The following is a 22,298-nucleotide window of genomic DNA, read 5'->3' as shown; positions in this document are numbered from 1 at the left end:
ACCATACTTCAGAAAATGACATACATTGCGCATAAGAAAAGATAATGGCCAAGATTAAGATATCTGAGTAATTTTTACTATTGCTGTTCATTACATCCTCACAGATGGAAATGCATTTTATGCAAATGATTATGAAATTCCTTCAAAATGTAAATTTAACTGAAAAGGCCTTAAGGAGCTCTCCAGCACTCCCCACGCAGGGCAATTTCTGTCACTGAAGAGGGCACGAATGCAGTGTCCTGAACTACCTCCTTCAACAGCCTCCCTTGCAGTGAAAGGAAGCCAAATGACCAGGAGAGTTCTTCAGTGATTTTAGACCTAGTGATGGTTCAACAGCGGCTAAGCTGAGACCCTGGAGTGACACGCCACCCTCTCACTAATGAGGCGCCCAGTGTCCTTAGGTCTCCCTGTGAGGGGCACTTAGTAAGCACCCTGCTTGGCAGAGACCCACAGCAGGTTGCACTGATGGACTAATCATACAGGCCAGAATCAAATGGGCTGGAAGAATCTGGAGACTTGTGGCTCCGAGGAATGTAATTCATGCAGAAAAGCGTTGTCAGAGCAAGGCCAGGGAACCTCGTGGGAAGAAAGCAAAATAAACAGTTCAACAAAGAAAACAAAGAAGGGCCAATAGCGTTTTCTGAAGCTTGAGTACACTGAGCTTTCAGTGGGGACCTCAGACAAAGGCCTCATCAAAGAACACCCTTGCAAAGCAAACAGACCAAGAAGGATGTTTCTTTCGGATACACTTGGCGGGGAAGGGGTAGACTCCACTTCTCAGGCTCTGCCATGCAGCTTCCACATACCTCCCTCCTCCCCACAAACAGAGAAGCAGCATACAACGATCACCCAAATAACCGAAAAGTCCAAGGTCTGCCTGGGTCAAAAGATGGGCAAAGGTGGGGAGATTAGCCCAAATTCCATATGATGCCACCTATCTTCTGACTGTTCTCCAGATCATAGGAAGTCCTTCGCCAGGGTGTGAGCTGCCCAGCTTGACCCACACGGCCTGCAAGCCACCTTCTAGAGGATGAGGACAGGCTTGTGACACGCTCAAGGACTCCACATTGAAAATCCTATCGCAGGGACAGCAGGGGACATTCACAGCCAGATGACTCTCAGACTCAGAAGAGAAGCCTCCCACAGGCTTCGAGCTGCCTTTTACAGGAAGTCGGACCCCTGCTTCCAGCCCTCGCCCCCACCCTCCCTGATTTCCATGGGAACGCTGACTCAGACTGTCCCTCTCACAATACCTGTGACGACGTGTATCGCTGTGTCCTGAAATCCCAAGTCTGAGGTGACCAGATTTTGATCATTAAAACAAGATTAAAATACTACAGACTGACCTTCTTTTCCCTTCTTGACGATTTCCATTAAGACCGAAGATCATGTGAACTAATCCCAAGGACAAACTGAAACTACCACACGGAAAATGGACAGAAGTGAGCTCCATGTGTGTGCGTAATACAGAATATATAGGCTATGTATGGGAAAACAATGAAGATACATAGAATCCTTACTTTAAATAAATAAATCCAAGGAACATATTATGTAACATAAATAATATATTCCAATATATATGACTTGAGCAATCCAGGTTTGAGAGGTGATGTTCACTTATCCAGATTTTTTCTGGGGAAAACAGTACCATAAATGTTTTTTCTCTTATGATTTTCTTAGTAACATTTTCTTTTTATTTTTTTAGTAATATTTTCTTTTCTCTAGTTTACTTTATTGTGAGGATGCAGTATATAACCCATAAAACATAAAAAATATGCGTGAACCATTGACGTTGTTGTTTAAGACTTCTGGTCAACTGCCGGCCAGTTAGTGATTAGGTTTTCAGGGAGCCAATGGTTATACACAGATTTTCTATTGCAGTGGGGGGGGCGGTCAGTGCCCTTCACCCCCACATTGTTCAAGGGTTAACTGTAATTCTAACAATCTGTTCCATTCCAGGCAAATATGACCTGAGAAAACTTTTAAAACCAGAGCCCCATTTAGAACTCCCATAACCTTTGTTATGGATTGATGATTTTGAGTTTATGTCTGAAAACTTTCACTGGTGTGCACAGTTTATGTTGAAAACAATGCAGGCTGGGAATATGGGAATTTTGTTCTACGGGGGAGTTAGAGACTCCATTGAATAGAGGCGAGAAGCATTTTGGTAAGCCCGGAATGCTTTCTTTGGACTCTGTCTTAAACATGTAAATCATATTCATGCAACATGGTTGCTCGAATTTGCTTTGCAAATGAGGCAGATCACTTAACTGCCAGAGCCTCCCCCCCATTAGCCCCCCTATAATGGAGATGCTGTTCATTGCTGATGAACTTGGCAATATTTGGATCCTATTTGAATGTAGTGAGAAGAGGACCAGTGGTTCTCTGGTTAGGACCCAACTCATTCTCAGGTGGCAGGAGACACACATTAGACTTGTGAGGCACTGGGGACCACTTCATGTGCATTCTTCAGAGCTCTGACTGTGTGAGGGTGACAGAGTCTGGGGCCCAGGGAGGATGGGGCTCCGTAGGGACAGTTCACAGGTAAGACTAGTGACTAATGTTGCAGGGTTCTCAGAGGTGAACCTTTCAAAGAATTCCTTCAGTTGTGACTATACACATACACAGTACATTTTGCTATTAGTTTTGATCGTCCAATGGGGACTCAATGTCCTACTCCCTTTGGAGCAGTCCCAACCAAGAACTTTTTAAGGAATCTATAATTTCTCCGAAGCCACCTATGAAAGTTTCAAGTACCTATGACTTATAAACAGGGGAGAGGCTACATAATCCAGAATATTAAGCGACTGGATTTCAGAGAATCTATGGGTTTCGACGACACACCTTTATTTTTCTTTCTTTACTGGCCATGCACTCTTATATCTCAAAGGCAGTTTCTACCACCTCTAACCCTTTTCTCTACATCCTTTTCTTCCTCTGTGTGTGTGGAGAAAGTCAGAGACAGAAAGGAGGGGAGAGGCAGAGGTGCAGAGGAGAAGAGATCTAGCATGGCCCGGGACGCATTCTCAACACCAGACTTAAACTGTCGCCAGCTTAGCTAGGTGAGAGGGGAGGGAAACATGGCTTCAGAAGCCATGGGACCAACTTGTTAATTTTTACCCACGTGCAGTGCAATGATACCCATTAGGATTCTGATGTGTTTTCCACAAAGATAACACCGAGACTAAAAATGGTCAGGATTTTGCTTTTCAGAGTTCTTCTCAATACGGTTATCTAATGACCGTGCTGCCCAGACACTGATCCTTTAGGACTCAGAGGACGAGCTTCCTAACTCACCGGGTCCTTGCTAATTCCTTTCAGCGTGCCCAGTTCCCTTGTGTCACCAAAGATGTGAAAATCTGGCTAATTTGTTACTTCGGATTCAGAAAGCGAGGGAGCAGGTTTCTGGAAACAAGTCTGCGACCATTTTAGTTTTTGATGTATGAGTTTCGCTGGGGGCAGAGACGAGGCGGGGGGGTGCGGCAGTAACAAAAGGAAATGAATGACAGGCATGCCTGTGTCATGGGCCTTTGTTCCCCTGGGGAAAGGTCTGAAATGAACTCAGCGTGCCTTGCTACTATAGGAAATGGCAGGTCTTTGTTTAGTCGGAAAAAGCGGGTTCTGTTACCTAAGCGAAGGATAGGGGACCCTGTAGGAAGGGCTGAAGGCCCCTTTCGATCGGGCGGCCGTCCTCCCACGGGACTCACCCGAGAAAGTGTCTTCTTCCCTTTGGGACAAATGCTGTGAGAGTTCAATGTTCTCAAACGCATAGGATGAAAAATAAATAAAACCATGGCAGTAAATTTCTGTTTTCTTTGAAGCCGGGCTTAACATGAGTGGAAGCATTGTACTCAGAGAAAAAAGTCTGTTACAGTCCAGTACCCCCCAGGCCCCTGCAACAGGTTTGACAGCAGGCTCTATAGAGCCGGCGGCTTCTGGTTCAGTGACCGTGAATGCCTCCAGTCAATATCACTCCCGGACCTGACTGCTGAGCACAGCACAAAGAACACAGGAATTTTATCCAAGAAGCTGCCGCTCAGACTCCGTGAATATGCGCACGATAATTAGGGCCTGTTTTCTCCGCAGCCGATGACCGAATTCAATATTCTAGTTATTAGAAATCCTGCGAAACAGAAATAAGAGTGATGCCGTTAGGGTAGACATGGTGTCGTGTTCACTTCTAAATGCAAAGGAAAGTGTGTCCCCGTTGGTCTGAATTTAAGCGGCCAGCCCGTGAGAGTTTTTGTAGTTGAGGAACTGAAACTCATACCTGTTTTCATACTTGCACAAGGAACTGTGGCTATCGGTGGCCTAACGTTCTTGAAAATTAGGCGGGCTTGACATTTTATCAGTGAAGCATGAGAAATGATAACCAAACAGTAAGAGTTATTTTCTTTTTTTGAACTGGACAGGATACGCAATGAAAAATGTTGGGATTCGCAGTAGGAAAGTCTAAAAGTTGGAAATACGGTGCCTGGCATTCACTTATTAAAAAAGAAAGAAAACTAAAGCAGAAAGAGGGGACAAAGAAGAGGGCTGGAAAGAAGGTGTTATTTTAGGTCAGGGTTGGCAAAGTCTATCTTTCAGAATTTGCGGCCACATTCGGTCTGTCTCAGGTACCCAACTCAAGCAGGCCCTGGACTGCTAACGCCACCAGAGACAAGAGTAAACAAGGAGCGGTCATTGTGTTCCAATAAAACTTTATTCGCAATAACAGGCCACGGGTATACTAGGTTCACAGGCAGCATTTTGTCAAACTCCATCGACAGTCCTCACAGATGACCTCACTGATAAGAAGACGTCAGTGCTGGGAGGTGTTTGTAGTGAGGGAGCGAGCGGCGGGGCTCTGAGGGAAGAAGGTGCTGGGCAGACACGTGGCTTTCATGTAATGGAGTTCACCGCTGTAATCACTATTAGTTACCCATGTTTTGATCCCTTCTTCTCAAAGGCACCCGTGAAGCACTGCCCCACAGGTACCAGGTTGAAACCTCCTCCCTCTGGCTGGATATGGACACCATCCAGTCATTTGGTCTCACAGATTAAACAGCAGCAAACACCGATGTGTCACTCATTTTGCTGACAATTGATAGGCTCATTAGGTCAGAAGGCTTTTCTTTTTTTTTAAAATATTTTATTTATTTATTTGATAAGGAGAGAGAGATCACAAATAGGCAGAGAGGCAGGCGGGTGGGGGTGGGGAAGCAGGCTCCCCGCTGAGCAGAGAGCCAGATGTGGGGCTTGATCCCAGGACCCTGAGATCATGACCTGAGCCAAGGGCAGAGGTTCAATAAATGAGCAGCCAGGCAGCCCTGTCAGAAGGCTTTTCGTGGCCCTTCACGCTGCCATATTTCCCACCTCAGAAATCTGCGGAAGACACGGACAGCTGGTGACACGGAGAACTTCCTGTCGGGTGTTGTTGTGATGATGGTTTGTGCCACCCAGGAAGCACGAGCCAGCAAAGTGTGCAGAGCTGATTTTCACAAGCGTAGGATAAAAGTCAAGTGTAAGGAGGGACTGTCTGGGGGCATGGCTTACTCCCAAGCTGCGTAAATGCTGTGCGTGAGGCCTCCGTATCTTAAAATGAGGCTGGGTCATGACAGCTCTGTCTCAGCACTTCTCTAAATTTAACACAAGATAATTATGTCTTAAGTCTCCAAAATTGTGCCTCGTGGGCACCTAGGTGGCTCTGTGGGTTAAAGCCTCTGCCTTTCGCTCAGGTCATGATCCCAGGGTCCTGGGATCGAGCTCCACATCGGGCTCTCTGCTCAGCGGGGAGCCTGCTTCCCCTCCTCTCTTTCTGCCTGCTTCTCTGCCTACTTGTGATCTCTGTCTGTCAAATAAATAAATAAAATCTTAAAAAAATAAAATAAAATTGTGTCTCGCCCATGGTTAAATATTCACAAATGTCACAGGAAAGCTGTGGTCGGTGTGTATTTTCTCACATTGTGCTGTCTATTCATGTCTTTCCCCCCCCAATCTTAGTTTTGAAATTTTTCTCTTTTTTTTTGGGTTTCCACGGAAGATCGCTAATTTCATTAACTTTATTTCTGCAGGAAAGGCCTGGGAACCAGTAATAAATGTCATAGAAGGTAACTCTGGCCTTTTACAACCAGTAACTGATTAAATATCAGGGCATCCGACATCGTGAGAGGTACTAGAATATAACCGTATTAACTTACTCAGGTTTTGACTTTGAGTTCTAAGTGTGCTAGACTTGTTGGCATAAAGGTGACAGGCTCTGACTGCAGTAAACAAACAAAAACAAAGGACAGGTGTTGGCTGTGATCACACAGGGTCTTAAAAGAAACAGCCCCTTATCATTCCTGAAAGTAATACTGATTAAGGAGCCACTATGCGTAAGGTGTGGATTTGGCCCAGCAAATGCAAAAAAACCCACACAGATGGTCTTTGTACTCAAAAAATGCAATTACACATCTTTTGTATTCTTCTTCTTCTTTTTTTTTTTTTTTTTTTTTGATGGTGGGGGAGAGTAGAGGGGGGCATGGACTGTTAGACTCTATTAGCTCTAGTCATTTGATGAGATCTGTCACTACCCTTTACCAGTCCTAATAAGGGTTATGGTAGAGCACTGAGGGGAAAAAGGGCCTTTCCTTTGTTGATTTTAAATGGTTCTCTTCAAATCGTCCAAACTGGGTAGGCCCCAGATACAAATACAAGGTTTTGTTCAATGTCTGTACTTTACTGAAAAGAACGAAACCACTATTCTGTGTCGGGGCCCGTCACAAAGTTTTAAGTAGGCAGCTAGACTGGAGGGTGCTTTTGAATATTCGTACATGAGCTCCAGACAGGTACGGTCCCTGGTACAGCACTGAAGGTGCTGAATTCGGGGAGGGAGAGAAGGAAGAAACGAGGGAAGGAAATGGAACAGCAGAACTGGCCGGCTACTTAGCCCTCCTTTGTCTAAGCTTTTACCGTAATGACATGTCTTTTCTTGGGCCTTTTCTTCCTGGAAAAAAATTTATTTATTCATGTCCATACTTGCTACTCATCTTCCTGCTTTCCCCCCTAAGAGGCTGTCATAATCTTGGGACAAAGCCTTCTTTCCAGTGCCCTCGACCTCGCTGCTAACATGAGTGCCTGCTGGGCCTAGTGTCCTCCCCCTGGGGGCCAGGCTGTGGACCACTTTCAGTAGAAAGACCACCTCTTCTTAGGTGGAATCATTCCAGGGACTCGGGCAGCCCCGGAAAGAGCCACATTGACTCAAGCAAGAGAATAAAGAGCTGATAAATAAGACCGAAAAGGAGCTCTCACGTCCCCCAAGAGAGAAAAGGTACAGCTGGTTTTCTGGGACCAGTGATTGAAGTGGATGGGGAAGGGGTACAGCCCCATTCGCACCCCCAGCTCTAGACACCGGCTGCTCTCGCCTCTGCAGGCAAGAAGGTCTGTGGGGCTGGAACGATCCTAGCGGATTAGGAACCAAGGTTCCTGCTCTGGAAAATGAGTTGTGGAGTTCAGTAGGAAGCAAATGGACGGTCCGAAATTCGATTCATAGGGACCCATAAGTGAGAAAACTCTGGCTCACAAAAGTTGTAAGTACAAGATAGACATTTCTTCCAAGAGAAAATCCAGAATAAATGCCAAAAGTAAAGTTTTATCATTTGGGTTTCTAGGGACACTCTATGTCCAGTTTTTAAAAAAGGAGCATCATTCAACAATTTTGGACACTTAAAAATTAAAAAAAAAAAAAAACCCACACTCAAGAATGCAGGAGGAAGATACTTCCTTCATGAGGACAGACATAGTCCCTATAACTGTTCTTTGAGGGAAGGGAGCGTGATATGGCAGTTGTCTAAATTTCCATGCGAAATCTGACAACAAGCAGTAACTTTTAGCCTCAAGAGCATCGCGCACCCCATAGAACATAGTGATGCCTCCTGGAACTGTGCAGGGCTGCGGGCCTGAGGAGAACCACGCAAGGCATGGGATATGGAGAAGACCAGGAAGGAAGAATCTACTCCATTCCGGATACACATTCAGCTTCTGTCGTGAATGTTCCAGAAAAAATTTCAATCATCTCATAAAATGCTCTCACTGATATTTTTCCAAAACACTGCCCTTTTCCATATGATCTAAAAGAATGATTTAAATGAATCATGATTTAAATGATTTTAGAATGATCTAAAAGAATCATTTATCGTTTGGGCAGAAGTCCTGGTGAAGTCAGTGGAGAGGAACTTTCAGGAGAAAAGGGGACATTTCCCACCTCCAGTGTTTCTTCATTTCCAAACTACTTGAATTAAATGAATATATTGCAGGAATCCTACATTTTCGAGGACAACCTTTCCCTGACAACTCAGAGAAAGAAGATGCTTACATTCTTCCATCCCACCTGTAAGGCGGTGAATCTAAAGTCATGATTTTGGACAAAGACAGGAAATACTGAGAAATTCTGCTATTATTTCCAGGAGTACTTAGACAATGTGAATTTCTATGCTCTGTCTCCGCTGCCTGACCGTGGACCCTGGGATAACGCCCCCAGAGAGAGGCAGGGTAAGCTAAAGGCACTGCTTTTCACAAGCTGGGTTCTGTAACACAAACGGACGCGTTTCCGTACATATTTATAAGGCTCGGTGGTTATTATTAGGCTGTAATTGTAGTTGTTCTAACACCTAATAAGCCATGGTTGAAAAAACAAAGGCAGGTTAATTTGTGATTTCCTCTACTCATTCAGAGGCAAATTAAGTGTCAAACAGCTAATACGGAACATATTTCATTTTATGAGATTTTAATTTAATTCTGCACCATATCGTTGATGCCTTAATATAGGGTGGTTTATCTAAAAAGAGGAGCAATTTATAAACCTCTTTCAATAGAATCTTTAATGATAGGATATGATAGCATAATTATCACAGCGCCTGCCATCCCTCCAAACAGAGATCTCCTGGTACTTCCATCATCAACACAAATCCTGTTTGCAAGAGACTTATAATTTCATTTTTAAAAGCTGGCACCAGAAGGACAATTATGTGTACAAAATAATGAGAATATCCCCAAAACTTTGTCTTGGTATAATTAAAAATGTTTATTCTACAAACTCTGTAAGCGCACTTGATCTCATTTTTTAGGAGACAATGACAGAATGAATGAGTATTTTGGAACCTGAGTTCCAAAACCTTAACCCTAAAGCCCTTTTACTTTTCCAGGATACCGCTTCAACCCTCAGCAAAGGTGTCTAGATTTCAGCAACAAAGCCAACCTTGCCCAGATGACCCTCCGCTCTTAAAATGATCACAGGCATCTAAGGGTTCGTGGTCTAGCGAGGTAAGTGTTTCCCAGGCTTCCGTTGCCTTGAATGCTAACTCCCAGCATTTGCTCAGAGCTCTGTGCTCTGACTTCACTGAACTCCTCCTGCAATTCGGAGTCCGGGAAGGCAGAAAACTACTTTTGCAGGGGATGAAACCGACCCACGCAAAGGTATGTTACCATGTTTCCCGGAACAGGCGAGTGTAAGTAAAGCAAGCATGGGGGGTCTGGGGCTGTCCTGCTCATCCCGTGTCCCAGACGGACCGCCAAATGAGCAGGGGCGGTGACCAGTGGACAATAAACCACCAGGAAAGGGGACAGGTGCCACAGTGAAGCACACATCGGGTGTTCTGAGGAAAAGCCTCGGGGACTGCAGCGCAGATAACATCTGATTCAGGCCTTAAGGATGAGGCCATGCAGCAAGGGAGGGCCACCGAGGGCATCACGGAGAGAATGTGCTGTTATAAAGACACACGGGAGAGATGTGCCCTGGCCTCCCAGAGCCAAGCGCACAGACTTGGGGTCCCCACCCTGAACCCTGCCAGGACAAGCCGCCCTGGGTGGCCACAGACCCACCTTCTCACTACGCTCTGACTGCGGCAATGATGCTCCATCCCAGAAGCCTCCAGGACTCTCCTGAGGGCCTCAGGATAGTCAGTGAGCCTCAATTATGAATTTTGCTAACTATCCGTTTAGGCAGCTAGAGATCCTAAGTCAATTCTGTGAAAGTATCCAAAGGCATGGCTGGAAAAGCAGGAAGTTCTAAAACCTATAAAAATCCCAGCTCAGCAGTCACACCTGAAATGCAACCTCCAACCCAAGGGATTTCCAAAGTTGACCTATCTTATCTTGTGCGCTTGAAGGCGCAGCAGTCAGGGCCCAGAATACAATGTGTGGCTAGACAAGGGCTTGCTATTATTATATTCTGCCCAAGAACCAAGGCTTGGGATTTTTATTGGTTAAATTCATATTTGAATTAACTACAAGGCAAGCTATAATAAACCCATAGGAACAAGTTCATTGCATTATATAAACACCTTTTTTTTTTTGAAGTTTCTCTATAATAAGATTTTTGAAAGTCTAAGGAATTCTGAAATTCCACAGAAAATCTGATTTAAATTACCACAGCACAGAGACTGGCGACTGGGAGGAATCAGCCACGTGCATCTTCAAGGCTGGTCTGGCCCTTGCTGGCTCTGTACCACAGGGCAGAGGCTCATCGAGGACCTTAGTGGGCCCATCTGTCCCGCAAAGCCTCCACTCCACAGGCCGAATTACATGGCGGGTTTCTGCCTGAATTTGGAATGCCCTTCCCTTTTTATATTGGGGCTTTTAATTGGCCTCACGGTTTCATCTGAGTATATTTTTATCAGGCCTCGGAACCCTGTAAACACTTACTTGGATTCCAGTGAAAAGTCAAAGACTAAGTCACAAGTTTCTGTAGTCTCTCTATAAATACCCACTTCTCCTTTAATGCTCAAGCAAGTCTGCAACACAGATTTATGACTTACCTCCAGGCAAATCTGCTCTGAAATTACAATTCAATAATGGGGGATAGATCCAAAAAACTGTTGGTAAAATATTATATGTGTACTTGGGCATGTAGTTATGGCTGTTAATATCAATTAATTCTGTTCACAGAGGAGGACTTGTTTTAAAACAACTTCATTTTTCTTTGGCATATACGTAATTACACAGCTTAACTAATGGCCACGGAGATGCAATCCACCATCTAAATAACCAGCATTATTCTTCAAGTATTATTTGTACGTCTCTAACGTCACTGTCTCAGAATGAAGGGTGATTACCAGATCTGACTACATGTATACATCAAGGCCGTTAGGAAAGGGCGGCCCCTCCCAGACGCTGGGTCCAGTAATCACAGTTCCAGATGGTTCTCTGGCCGTGATGACAAGAAAATGCCATTTTAGGGTGGAAGTCCACTACTCTTTTTACCCCCAGCCTGGGTGAGATGATATTCGTTTCCGCACAACCCTCTGCTTTCTTTTCTAATGTACGTGACCACCATCCCTCTCTCCCTTTATCTTTGTGTAAATCACACGCTTGATCACGGGTGCCGTTCTGTTTGGGAGACATTTCCATCAGTCAAGTCCCTTTCGCTGTACACACTGCGGGGGCCCTGAAAATTCCCCATAAAAATTTCATGACGATTCGCTGTGATGGCTGGGGCAGGAAGGACTTCCGGGCGGCTGGTCACGAAGGCATGAGGCCCTCAGACCCCATCTCCCCCACTTACATATTCTGAGGGCTCATTTTCCGTGAGACCTTGATTTTTTAATTTTGTATTTACAGCCCACAGAACACATGTCAGCAAAACACGGAGCGGATATGTGCCAGCCACCTAGGGAGACAGGCGTAACTTCGGGAAGCCACGGGGCTCTGCTCCAGTGAGCCCAGAAACAGACAGGCTTGCCGTATTTCAAAAGTAAATCTTAGAGTCCTATAGCATCTTCAAAGCCAGGAGCCACACTGTTAATGGAATGTCGTGAGACAGGAAGAGCGTGTGTTCTGTTCTGCTTTGGTAAAGGGTAAGGCTTTACTACTTACACATGTAGTGGAGGAATCGGGGACGGGTCGTAGTGGTAACGGCCCTCGTGATGCCTCGCGTCGATCGGTACGGGAGGGTGGAACGCAGGAAAGAGATGAGAAGGGTCTGAAACAGAAAGAAAATCCAGCATGTATGAAAGGAATGCCCTGAAACAGAATCCCAACCCAGGCCCTGCACCGCTCTACTGCCTTTGCCACGTACGCCGTGTCCATGTTCAAGAATCTGTGGGAGCACTCTTCCAAGTTCATTAGCAGGCCACCGGGGACCCTAGAAGTAAGACCAAGCACCTCGTACCTGTGCCTGAGGACGTGGGGGCAAGGAATGCAGTGACGACCCACATGGAAAAGCGAGCAAGGGGGATAAGGCATGTCCCTCCCTGAAGGAAGGGCTGAATGGAGCCACAAAAGCAAAAGGAACAGATTTCAAGAGACATAGTTCCTTTTGTAATTGTACTGTCTAGTGAAATTAAGACAAAGATGTAACACAAATATGAATTTTGTTTCTTTCGTATCCATGATGCTTTCTAAAGGAAGGAGCCTTTTCTAAAGTCCCTGCTGGACTCCATGAGTCTATGTACACATGCGTATGCACTCCCATATAGGTGTATGCTACACACACACACACAAAACCACAATTTGAACATTTAAACACACACTCCCCTCCTTCCTGTCCTGGGTCAGGCCTCCACAGTCCTGACACAGGACGAGGGCAGGAAATCTACAGGTTGGCCAGAAAAATGGGCTAACCCCGCTGGAAGAGGTTTGTGGATCCTCTCGCACTGACAGGGGGAGGCTGGGAGCAAAGCAAGCCCCGCAGCCCTGACATTCACCTTGAACCCAGACCGGCCTCCTTCTTGTCCGGCTCAGGCTGGTTTTAGTGTTTCCTGGGTCCTGAAGCCCAGCTCCTTGACTCCCAGTGATTATAATACCTTAAGCAGATGGTCTCTCACAAATGCAAACATCAGTTCATTTATTTATTTATTTATTTATTTATTTATTTATTTATTTTCTGAATAGTAATTGACCACAGACACTGAAGAGAATTTTGCCCTATTGTATCATGAGAAGCTTGGCTGATCCTAAGTCTCCCCACACAAGTTTTTCAAGAAGCAAAGTGACAGAGCGAAGGTGTGTCTCCAGGGCCATGGTCCTTGTGTTTCAGCATGTACACTGAGGTCTCTCTTCAAATATTACCTTCCACATGTGCACAAAGCCATCCTGCTGCTATTGCCTGAAAACAGTCCCAGGGACTGATGTGCACAGCAAAGGGGCCTCAGGAGGAATTCCAGCATTTTCTGAAGGTGTGAAGGTTTTGCCTAGACCTGAGAACAGGCTCTGAGTTGTGTATGCAGGAAGTGACATGGAACCTCTAGGTGGGGGGTGAGGGGCTGTTCCAAACACAGACCAGGTGTGACCCACACCCCGCGCCATGTCTAAGTGGGGTGTGTGTGTGTGTGTGTGTGTGTGTGTGTGTGTGAATTCAGGTATTTTTCCTCTTTCTCTCTATACATTTCTCTTTCTCCTAAATTTTCTTCAGCAAGCATCTTTGAGAATGTCAACACAACCACTTTTTTAAAAAAAACTGGGAAATCTTACTTCCCTTGTCTGAACTTTGCCCTTGCTGCCTTCCTCTGAGAAGCAACCAGTAAGATTATGAGGAGAAAAAGATAAAATAAGACCAAAAAACTACAGACACACTGTTGACAGAACCGAGGTGTCGCCCGAAGCTATGGTCCCACCGCATGTGGAACCTTTCTTGGAAAACCCCTGGGACTGGGAGAAGAATGTTCTAACGCAAAGGCTTCCTGACTATCCAGGGCTTGTTGTAGGATAAAGGGGGGAGGGAGTGGCCAACAGGGAGGTGAGGAATCATCGTGGGGCCATGCTACTGTCACTGTGAGTTCACCAAGAACAGCCATGCTGGAGACTGAACGGGCAAGGGATTTCCAAACATGTCACACCTTGCCACACCACATACTGTATAAATTCCACACACCAAAAATTCAATTCTATTTTAAGTGCACTGCTTAGGACTTAATATTAAAGAAAGTTGGAGTTACTCATCCGAAATGCAAATCTTGATGGCTGGCGTGCTAAGTTTGAGAGTTGATCGGGCCCTGCTGTCAAATGCAGTGCAGGAGCCTCGCATCAGTCATCATGGGAAGCCAAAATGTCCAATTTCACTTAACCATCTTCGATGAAGATTATTCTTCCCTCTTAAAACAACCTACAATTGAATGGAGTCATCTTTGTCACGAGTTTGTAAGTCTGACACACATTCAGTAAATAGTTCCTGATTTCGAACTTTGAACTGGGACTCAGTGCATCGGGTTTGAGTCCAGGGTGAGGAAGACGCCCCCAGAAGTGGGGGTGGTCCTTTCAGTGGTCGCCACTCAAGTCAACATGCTTGCCTCCCATGGACGTCAAACTTAGCTCCCGTTCTCTGCTCTTGGAAATCAGAGAAATAAGGCTACGGCATTGCGTTTCAGTGAAGCATTCATAAAATCTGACCTGCCACCTGGGGGTTTCTCTGACACCTTTTCCAGAACCGTTTTGAAGGACGTTGTGACAAGTACATCAGACTTGGAAGATCTTTTCACATCTTCCCTTCTAGGCTCTTGGCTGTGGTCTGTGTGATTAAATTCTCTCCACCAGGTAAGTGGGTGTCAACCATATCAGATTTTCTCTATGTGGGTTCAACGATGAATTACGACAAGGCACAAATCCACATTTTTCATATACACAGGGCTCAAAATGTGTGAATTTATTCCCTGTTCAGGATCTGTCTCCTTTCATCCAGGAAGTAACACCCCTTCTTACCATCTGAGTTTTGATGATGAAGTTGTCCTAATTGTCTGCACACAAAGACCAACCTGTTGATTCTATCAAATCAAGTGTGTACCCAAGCAGCATAAAATCTCCTCCCCCAAAAAACCTGGAGGGTTGCTGCGGACATTTAAAAGGCACCACCATGCATAGACAATGAATCTTGGAACATGGAAAAAATCATGATAAAATTTTTTTAAAAATTCATTAAAAAAAAAGGCACCACTGACTTTTCATTTTTTAACAAGAAGATATTTTAACAAGATTTTATTTCACTCTTATTCTCGCCCTTTCCCCTTTCAGAATGAAAGAGAAAATGACCAAGCACGGCAAAACCATTTGAGAGGAAAAGGGAAGACACAATTATTGGGACATTCGTAGTCCCTCTTCCCTGTTGAGTCTGGAGTCCTGTGAGCTTAAGAGTTCATTCTGACTGAGAGTATGTGTTTATTTATGTCCTAAGGAAATCTGCGGATTCTGCAGTCTGGAATTAGGGTAAATAAAGAACAAAAATTAATGGGACTGAAGGGCGCCCAAGTGACTCTGTCGGTTAAGCATCTCCCTTGGCTCAGGTCATGATCCCGGGGATCAAGCCCAGCATCGGGCTCCCTCTCTCGCTGTGTCTTTATCTGTCAAATAAATAAATAAAATCTTTTAAAAATAATTAATGGGACTGATCTGATCTGAACACATGCATCCAGTCTTAATTTAAGCATTTTTCTGTTTCTATTGGCTTCCCTCTTGACGTAGCCTAAATTAAGTTCTCTTGGACTCACAGCATCTGTGCAAACAGCTATTCCTGGTGCACCCATGGTCAGTGGAGACCACGGCTCTGGAGGTACCTTCCAGAACAAACACCCTGCAACACCCCTCCTCCAATTCGAGACATGCCTGAGCTCAGTGTTACAGTGTAAAGGAGCGGGGGCGTATGGTCCTGTCCCATCCCATCTGTGGCATCGTGTGGCACGAACCCTCACACATTTCTCAAACCTGAGAAAAGTTCCCAAATCCTCCAACTCTGGGTGCTTCCGTTTTGCTCCTTGGCCTGTCATTTGTATGGGGACGATCGACAGCATATCCCATCATGGGCCCAAGAAGATATCCAAGAAAACCCATGCGAAAGGAACAGACCCGTGTCGCCAGCAGCAACCAGAACTTTCCTGCTCGCAGGTGATTACACGGGAGCAGCAGGGGCGGGGGCGGGGGATCATAATTCAAGGGGCTGCACGGTAAGATCCCCGCTCCGCAGCCCTCTCCCACTCGGGCCCTTGACAAAACACCACATGATAGCTTTTCCGAAGCCAGGCGAAAACTGCTGAAGCAGAAGGAAGTGCCACCAAACCTGGCTACCTCCTATTTATCATACAATTTCCTGACTGATGGGTCCACAAACCAGCTGCTAAGTGCTGTGTACTCTACTGTCAGCAAACTAACGGGCTAAATGGAAGACAGGGAGAATAATGTGCAGAACCGGGGGAATCAATTTTACTGAGGGAATTAAAATTCTACCAGGTTGGGGTGGGGGGGGGCTGAGGGGCCCCGGTAAGCAGTCAACTGTACACGCTTATGGTTGCAAAGATGATTTATTGCATACTCGCAAGAGGCTTGACTATTAGACCAAATTCCTCTTATGTGAAACTGAGATTTGAGGAGGGCGTATTATCCGAGTCTTCCGTGGAACAGTCTTTAACCCCATAAATATGTAATTGGCTTGACACGTGTTTAAATTGAAATGCATAGTAAAAATATTTGCGCTGGGTGTAGTTGTCAGCATTCGATGTCATGCTGGCTGTCATCAGTCTCCACATGAAGCGTCTCATTAGGAATGAGAGGCATTGATTTCTAGGTCTCTTCCCAACAGCCTGGGTTGATCACAAGACCTGTAGCCGGAGAAGGACACTTGCAGATTTAGGTTGGGTTGTGTCTTTCTCCCAAGAAATGATTTTGGTACCCTCGGGCTAGAAGATCCCTTCGATGTCACTCTGGAAAATTGTCTTGTAAGGCAGGAAATTTCCACATAAACATTGCAGATTCAAAAAGAGAGATCAAAGATGGCTCACTTCGTGCCCTAAAGGGGTAGAATTCACAGAGGGTACCTGAGGGGCCAAAAATACCCAGGAAACCGCATAGGTACAGAGCCCCGGAGAGCCCACTGCCCAGGTTCTCTGGGCTTATTTAAATACTGAAGTCGTCTGTGCACTCACTTTAGAACTTATTCGAGACCAGAACTAGAGATTATTTTTCCTGTCACAAATTCACTCAACCGCCTGTCATCAGCAGAATTATTAAAATCCCATGTGCCCAACAGCCACTGTGCCAGAACCAAGATAATCCCTGGGTGACTGCTGAATGAGAGGTCTGAAACTGGAGAAAGGGAGATAGAGAGAGACCCTTTCCCCCTTCAGGGAGAGGGTGAGGGTCACCGGGTTCTTATCTCTGCCTCTTCCACCTTGGGCATCTCCAGTCTTTACTTCGGTCCCCACGGGACGTTTGCCAGGGCTCAGTGGCCTGAGGGAGACATCACCCAGTGGACTGACTTAAACACCCAGCGGACCCCACAGCGCATGAGGTATCTTCTTCATGGTCTCACACACATGTGGCACACAACTGGAAACATCATCAGAGTGCTATTCACATTTATAATACCCTCTGTAGCATGGTGCAAGTTTTTAGAAACCGGTTCTAATATACTCTAAAAATCTATAGATGTCTTGCTCTTAAAAACAAAGATTAATTATTTTGTTACTTTCTACCATGGCAGGAGCCTTACTTGGAAAAAATATGCTATGGGAGGGATCTGCGAACTATTGCCTGCGGGGGCTACTGTTTGTAAATAAAGTTTTATTAAAAGACATATGTGCTCTTCTGCTTACAAGCTGCTTATGTCTGCTTCCACAGTACAGCAACAGAGGTGACTAGTTATGACCGAGAACACACAGCCCACAGAGTCTGACATATTTACTGCCTGGCCTTTTACAGAAAACTATTTGATGAACCCTGCATGTCCTAGAGCCCACAATAAAGTAATTTTCTGAAATTCTTACCTTTCAGAAAAAACGCCCACAGATTTTTTTCTTTCCTATCCACACAGTTTTTGAGTGATAGCACAATGTATGAAGTATTTAATACAAATCTGTGTCACTGAAAAATATCTTTGGAGAAGTGTCCATACTAATCATCATTCTGAAAAGGGATACTTATCCTGTGACTTTAGCAAAATCCATCCTAAACAGATTCTAAGATAGGCATGTTGATAGATGAAGTTGCCTATAAATTTAGCAAATACTGGCAGTAGTCATTTAACACTTGTAAATTTAAGTTTCCTTATAAATTAAGTAAAATAGATACAAAGTTTCATAGAAAGTGAATTCTTTTTTTTAAAGATTTTATTTATTTATTTGAGAGAGAGCACAAGCGGGAGGCAGGTGGGTAGAGGGAGAGGGACAAGCAGACTCTTGAGCAGGGAGCCTGATGTGGAGTTCGATCCCAGGACCTGGAGATCATGACCTGAGCCAAAGGCAGACACTTAACCCACTGAGCACCCAGGTGCCCCCACAGAGAGCTAATTAACAACAAAAAATATGCTCTTTCTAAACCCCAGACAATTTTATTTCTGGCAACTATCCAACATTCTGGAACCCCTATGTGTAAATTTCTGTGGGCATTCCCCACTACTCAAACAGCTATCTTTCTATCAATTCTTCCATGTAAGCACATAGGCATATGATATTAATTAGTATTTTAGACCTAAATGTAACCCAGCACTACAGTCTGGTCAGACTATGACCCATGTTCCTTAACAAACATAATTATGCATTTCCACAAGAAAATGACAACTAGCCCCCTGCCTTTACCACCTCGAATGTGTCATGGGTAGTAAACAAACAACTGATCTCTCCCCTTTTTGGTTCCTTCTAACTTCCTTCATCAGCAAGCCTTTGCACACTTCTCTCAGCTACAAATCTCATCTGCTACATCCTCAATGGTGGAAAAGACCACATCTACCTATGGGCAACCAAAGGACTCCTTCCCTCCAGTCTTTGGAATGTATCTTGCCTATGATCCCATACATGCGCATCTGTGATGTTTTTGTTGTTTCTAGTTTTCCTGCCAGGATAGGCAAGAAATAGTAAACAGAAGAGAAGGCAGCACAGAGAAATGAGAGAAGGGTCACAGCCATTCTATCTAAACTGCAGAATTCTGTGGGGGAAACCACGTGACAACATAGAAGGAATCACCACATTTCATTCACTTTGAAATATACTAATGGTGTATTTCCAGTGACAATAAGTAAGCTTGTAAATTAAAAGATGGGAATTGATTACTTATCACAAAGCCTTATATCAATGACCACTTTTTGGTACAGCACGACTCAAAAGTCAAATTCACAGCTCCAAAAATGGGCAGTAGGATTCTTAAGGCCGATAACATGAAAGTGGAGGATGAAATGTTTGCAGGAAAAGTGTTTGATATCTGGGATCTAACTACAGAGGTCTTCGAGGCAACAACGGCTTCGGAAGTTACCTGGTTTACTTAGTAAGCCAAAAATTAATCAACAAAAGTAATGTCTAGAAGTTGTACCCTAGTGCTCGCTTCGTATACTAGAAGTTGTATCCTATCCAACATAAATCTACTCAAAAAAGAGTTCCCCAGCACTTTTTCAGGTTGCAAAATTAGCAGAAGCTGGCAGTGAAATGTGATAGCCAAGGAATACAAGGCTTTATATTTTATAAAACTCATACACATTTCCTCATGGGATGCCTTTGGCAACCCCAAGAATCATTTCCAAAGCTTTATTATTATCCCCCTGAGTCTTGTTTCTCTTTGTTTCCTATTATCATGACAATCTGGAGAGTTAAGAAGGGAAACTTTCACTATCTGCTCAGAAAATTAAGTGATCTACCCAGGGCTGCAGAAAACTAAGGCCTTATGACCCGAGATGGTGCCCTCCCTATTGCGCGGGCAGAGCAGGCTGGAGGTGGCAGGATTCTAGTCACCAAGAGGCCCCACTGGAGTCTCGGTCCTACTTCTGAAGCAGGAGGCAGGAGGAGCCCCAGCCCGCCGTGGACAGAGACTGACAGGGCTGACACTGGGAGCTTCGGGGAGCTCAGCTGTGTCTGTGGAGTCCCCCGGCACATAGTGAGTCCACTCAGCCAAGTCCACGGGACAAATATTTTGATGGCCATGGAAAACCAGCAGTGACCTCAAGGGAGTGCTAGTGGCCGGCTCTGCACCAAGGAGAAATAAATGAGGCACCTATTCATTTAGCTTAATCCCAGACAAGAGACTAGGGAAGAGTAGATTTGGGGGACACGTGGTGGCTTGGTCAGTCTGGGTGTTGATTTCAGCCTGGGTCACAATCGCAGGGTCCTGGGACAGACCCCCACTCCAGGCTCCACGTTCAGTGAGGAATCTGGGTGGGATTCTCCCTCTTCCTTTGCCCCTTCCCCAATCACGCTCTCACTCTCTTAAGTAATTCGATCTTCAACTAAAAAGAGAGACTTTTCGGGGTGCCTGGGTGGCTCAGTCATTAAGCGTGTGCTTTTGGCCCAGGTTATGATCCCAGGGTCCTGGGTTCGAGCCCCGAATTGAGCTCCCTGCTCCATGGGAAACCAGCTTCTCCCTCACCTACTCTCCCTGCTTGTGTTCTCTCTCTCGTTCTTTTTGTCAAATAAATAGATAAATAAAATCTGTCTGTTTGTTTGTTTTAAATATTTTATTTATTTATTTGACAGACAGAGATCACAAGTAGGCAGAGAGGCAGGCAGAGAGAGAGGAGGAAGCAGGCCGCCTGCTGAGCAGAGAGCCCAAGGCAGGGCTCCATCCCAGGACCCTGGGATCTGACCTGAGCTGAAGGTAGAGGCCTCAACTCACTGAGCCACCCAGGCGCCCCAATAAAATCTTTAAAAAAAGAAAAAAAGACTTTTCATTCTCCCCTCTTTAAACTCCACTGTCCGCCCCATTTCCAGTTCCCATTCAGTAACCAAAGGTCTTTTTAGGTTTATCTCATTATCAGTAATTAATAATAATAGAAACAGTCACGAGTAGGAGTACTTTAATACACGTCAGGTACTGTGCTAAGTCTTTTGGACTCATGGCCTCACTTAACTCTCCCTATGACTCTGGGAGCAGGCATGATGAGTACACCTGTTCACTGAGACGAGAGCACCGGTGACGGCCCTCGTGCCCGCAAATGCAGGAGAGCACAGCATAGCCAGTGTCTCCCACACTCCGAAGCCAGCCCTCCGAGGCTCTTCCGAGGCTCCCAGGGTTTAAGCTTTCTATCATTTCTTATCTAAACTGCATTCTCCAGACTTGTATTCTTGTCACTTAGGCCACGTCCCTCCCTGCTCCCCAAGCCTGCAGTGGAAGGACCACCTTTCCGATCCAACACAACCTCCGATGGACAGCCAAGGCCCCCAACCGCCAGGCCGCGTCCCCACACCAGCCCTCCGGTGCACAGCCGTTCATCGTTTCTTGGGTCGTCCCCTCAGTGGAGAATGAACTCCTTCCTTCTCAACTCTTCCTCTGTCTTCGAGATTCACGCAAATGCCACCTGTTCCGTCAAGCTTTCCCAGGGACCCAGAGGGAACGCTTGCTCCTTCTTCCCTTCTCCATCATTTGGGTTGTGTGAGAGCATCATGGACGACCTGTGCAACGCGGTCCGCACCTCCACGTGCTCCCGCATCTTCACTTCCACCACTAGACTCTAGGCTCTCAGAGGGCCCTGGTGTTCCTCCCCAAGCGCTCTCCCTCGGACGAGTATCAGATGACTCAAGACCAAGCTGTAAGCCCAGCTGGGGGAGATGAACAGCCATAAAGAATACGGGTGCTTCCTCTGTTCTGCAATCATGCCAAGCGTCCCTGTCTTGGCACATTGTCAGATCAGGACTGTCGACTTTCTGTCCCAGGCCCAGAAGAGGTGCACCTGTCCTTGTAGGGACCCACTAAATGTCTACTACAGTAGAGGTGAAGGGTGTAGGGAAGACTAGGAAGGAAACTGAGGCCACAGTATGGCGGCAGTGGACCAGGCCAGTCTCCCATGCCAGTGTTGCAGGACACGCATGGGGCCTGTCCCAAGAGGTCCCGGCACATGCTGGGCCACATCAGAGCTCTGTCTCCCCATCCATCCCTGCGAGGTTGCCTGCTGCCTGCCACATGGCCAGTCACTTCCCCTGGGCATGCGAAGCCATCATCCATACCCACCCCGCTGCCCCCCAGCCTGGGGAAGACAATGGTGGGCAATCAGCAATAATGTCCCCACACTGGACCTTTTCCAAGACTCCGAATGCCCTTTCCCGCCAAGAAGATGTTGACGCTTCAGTGAATTCGGGATACTTGAGTGGGCTAACACCCATATGGAAAAAGCTTTTTGACACAAAAGGTCGGAGGTCAAAAGTTTAAAAGCTCAGGACACAAATGCCAGGGGCCCCTTCGCCCACACTCTCCCTCTTTTTGTCAATGGCATCAAAGGCCCTGGCCTGTTCTTAATGCTATTATTGTTACGCCTCTGGAATCCATTGAAATTCCAGCACATTTATTGCACACCGGGAACCCTGAAAGGCTCCACTTTCCTGTCCCTTAAACCCTGACTTCTCACTGTCTATGAAGCCTCGTGAAGCAGGAACACACAAAGCTCT

The 22,298-nt window shown here is 45.8% G+C and overlaps 1 protein-coding gene across 6 annotated transcripts in view; it reads right to left on the bottom strand.

Moving 5' to 3' along the window:
- The window catches only part of GLI3 (GLI family zinc finger 3), a 266,798-nt gene that overhangs the window by 104,124 nt on the left and 140,376 nt on the right, over nucleotides 1-22,298 (bottom strand). For all 6 annotated transcript variants that reach the window (XM_082692494.1, XM_082692492.1, XM_082692490.1 and 3 more), the window contains exon 4: nucleotides 11,833-11,938. In XM_082692494.1, the coding sequence (XP_082548620.1) occupies nucleotides 11,833-11,938 (106 nt within the window). The remainder of the gene's footprint in view (nucleotides 1-11,832; nucleotides 11,939-22,298) is intronic.

Source organism: Mustela nivalis, assembly GCF_964662115.1.
Source record: "Mustela nivalis genome assembly, chromosome: 12".
Taxonomy (NCBI): domain Eukaryota; kingdom Metazoa; phylum Chordata; class Mammalia; order Carnivora; family Mustelidae; genus Mustela; species Mustela nivalis.
This window is presented reverse-complemented; position numbering and strand designations above follow the sequence as displayed.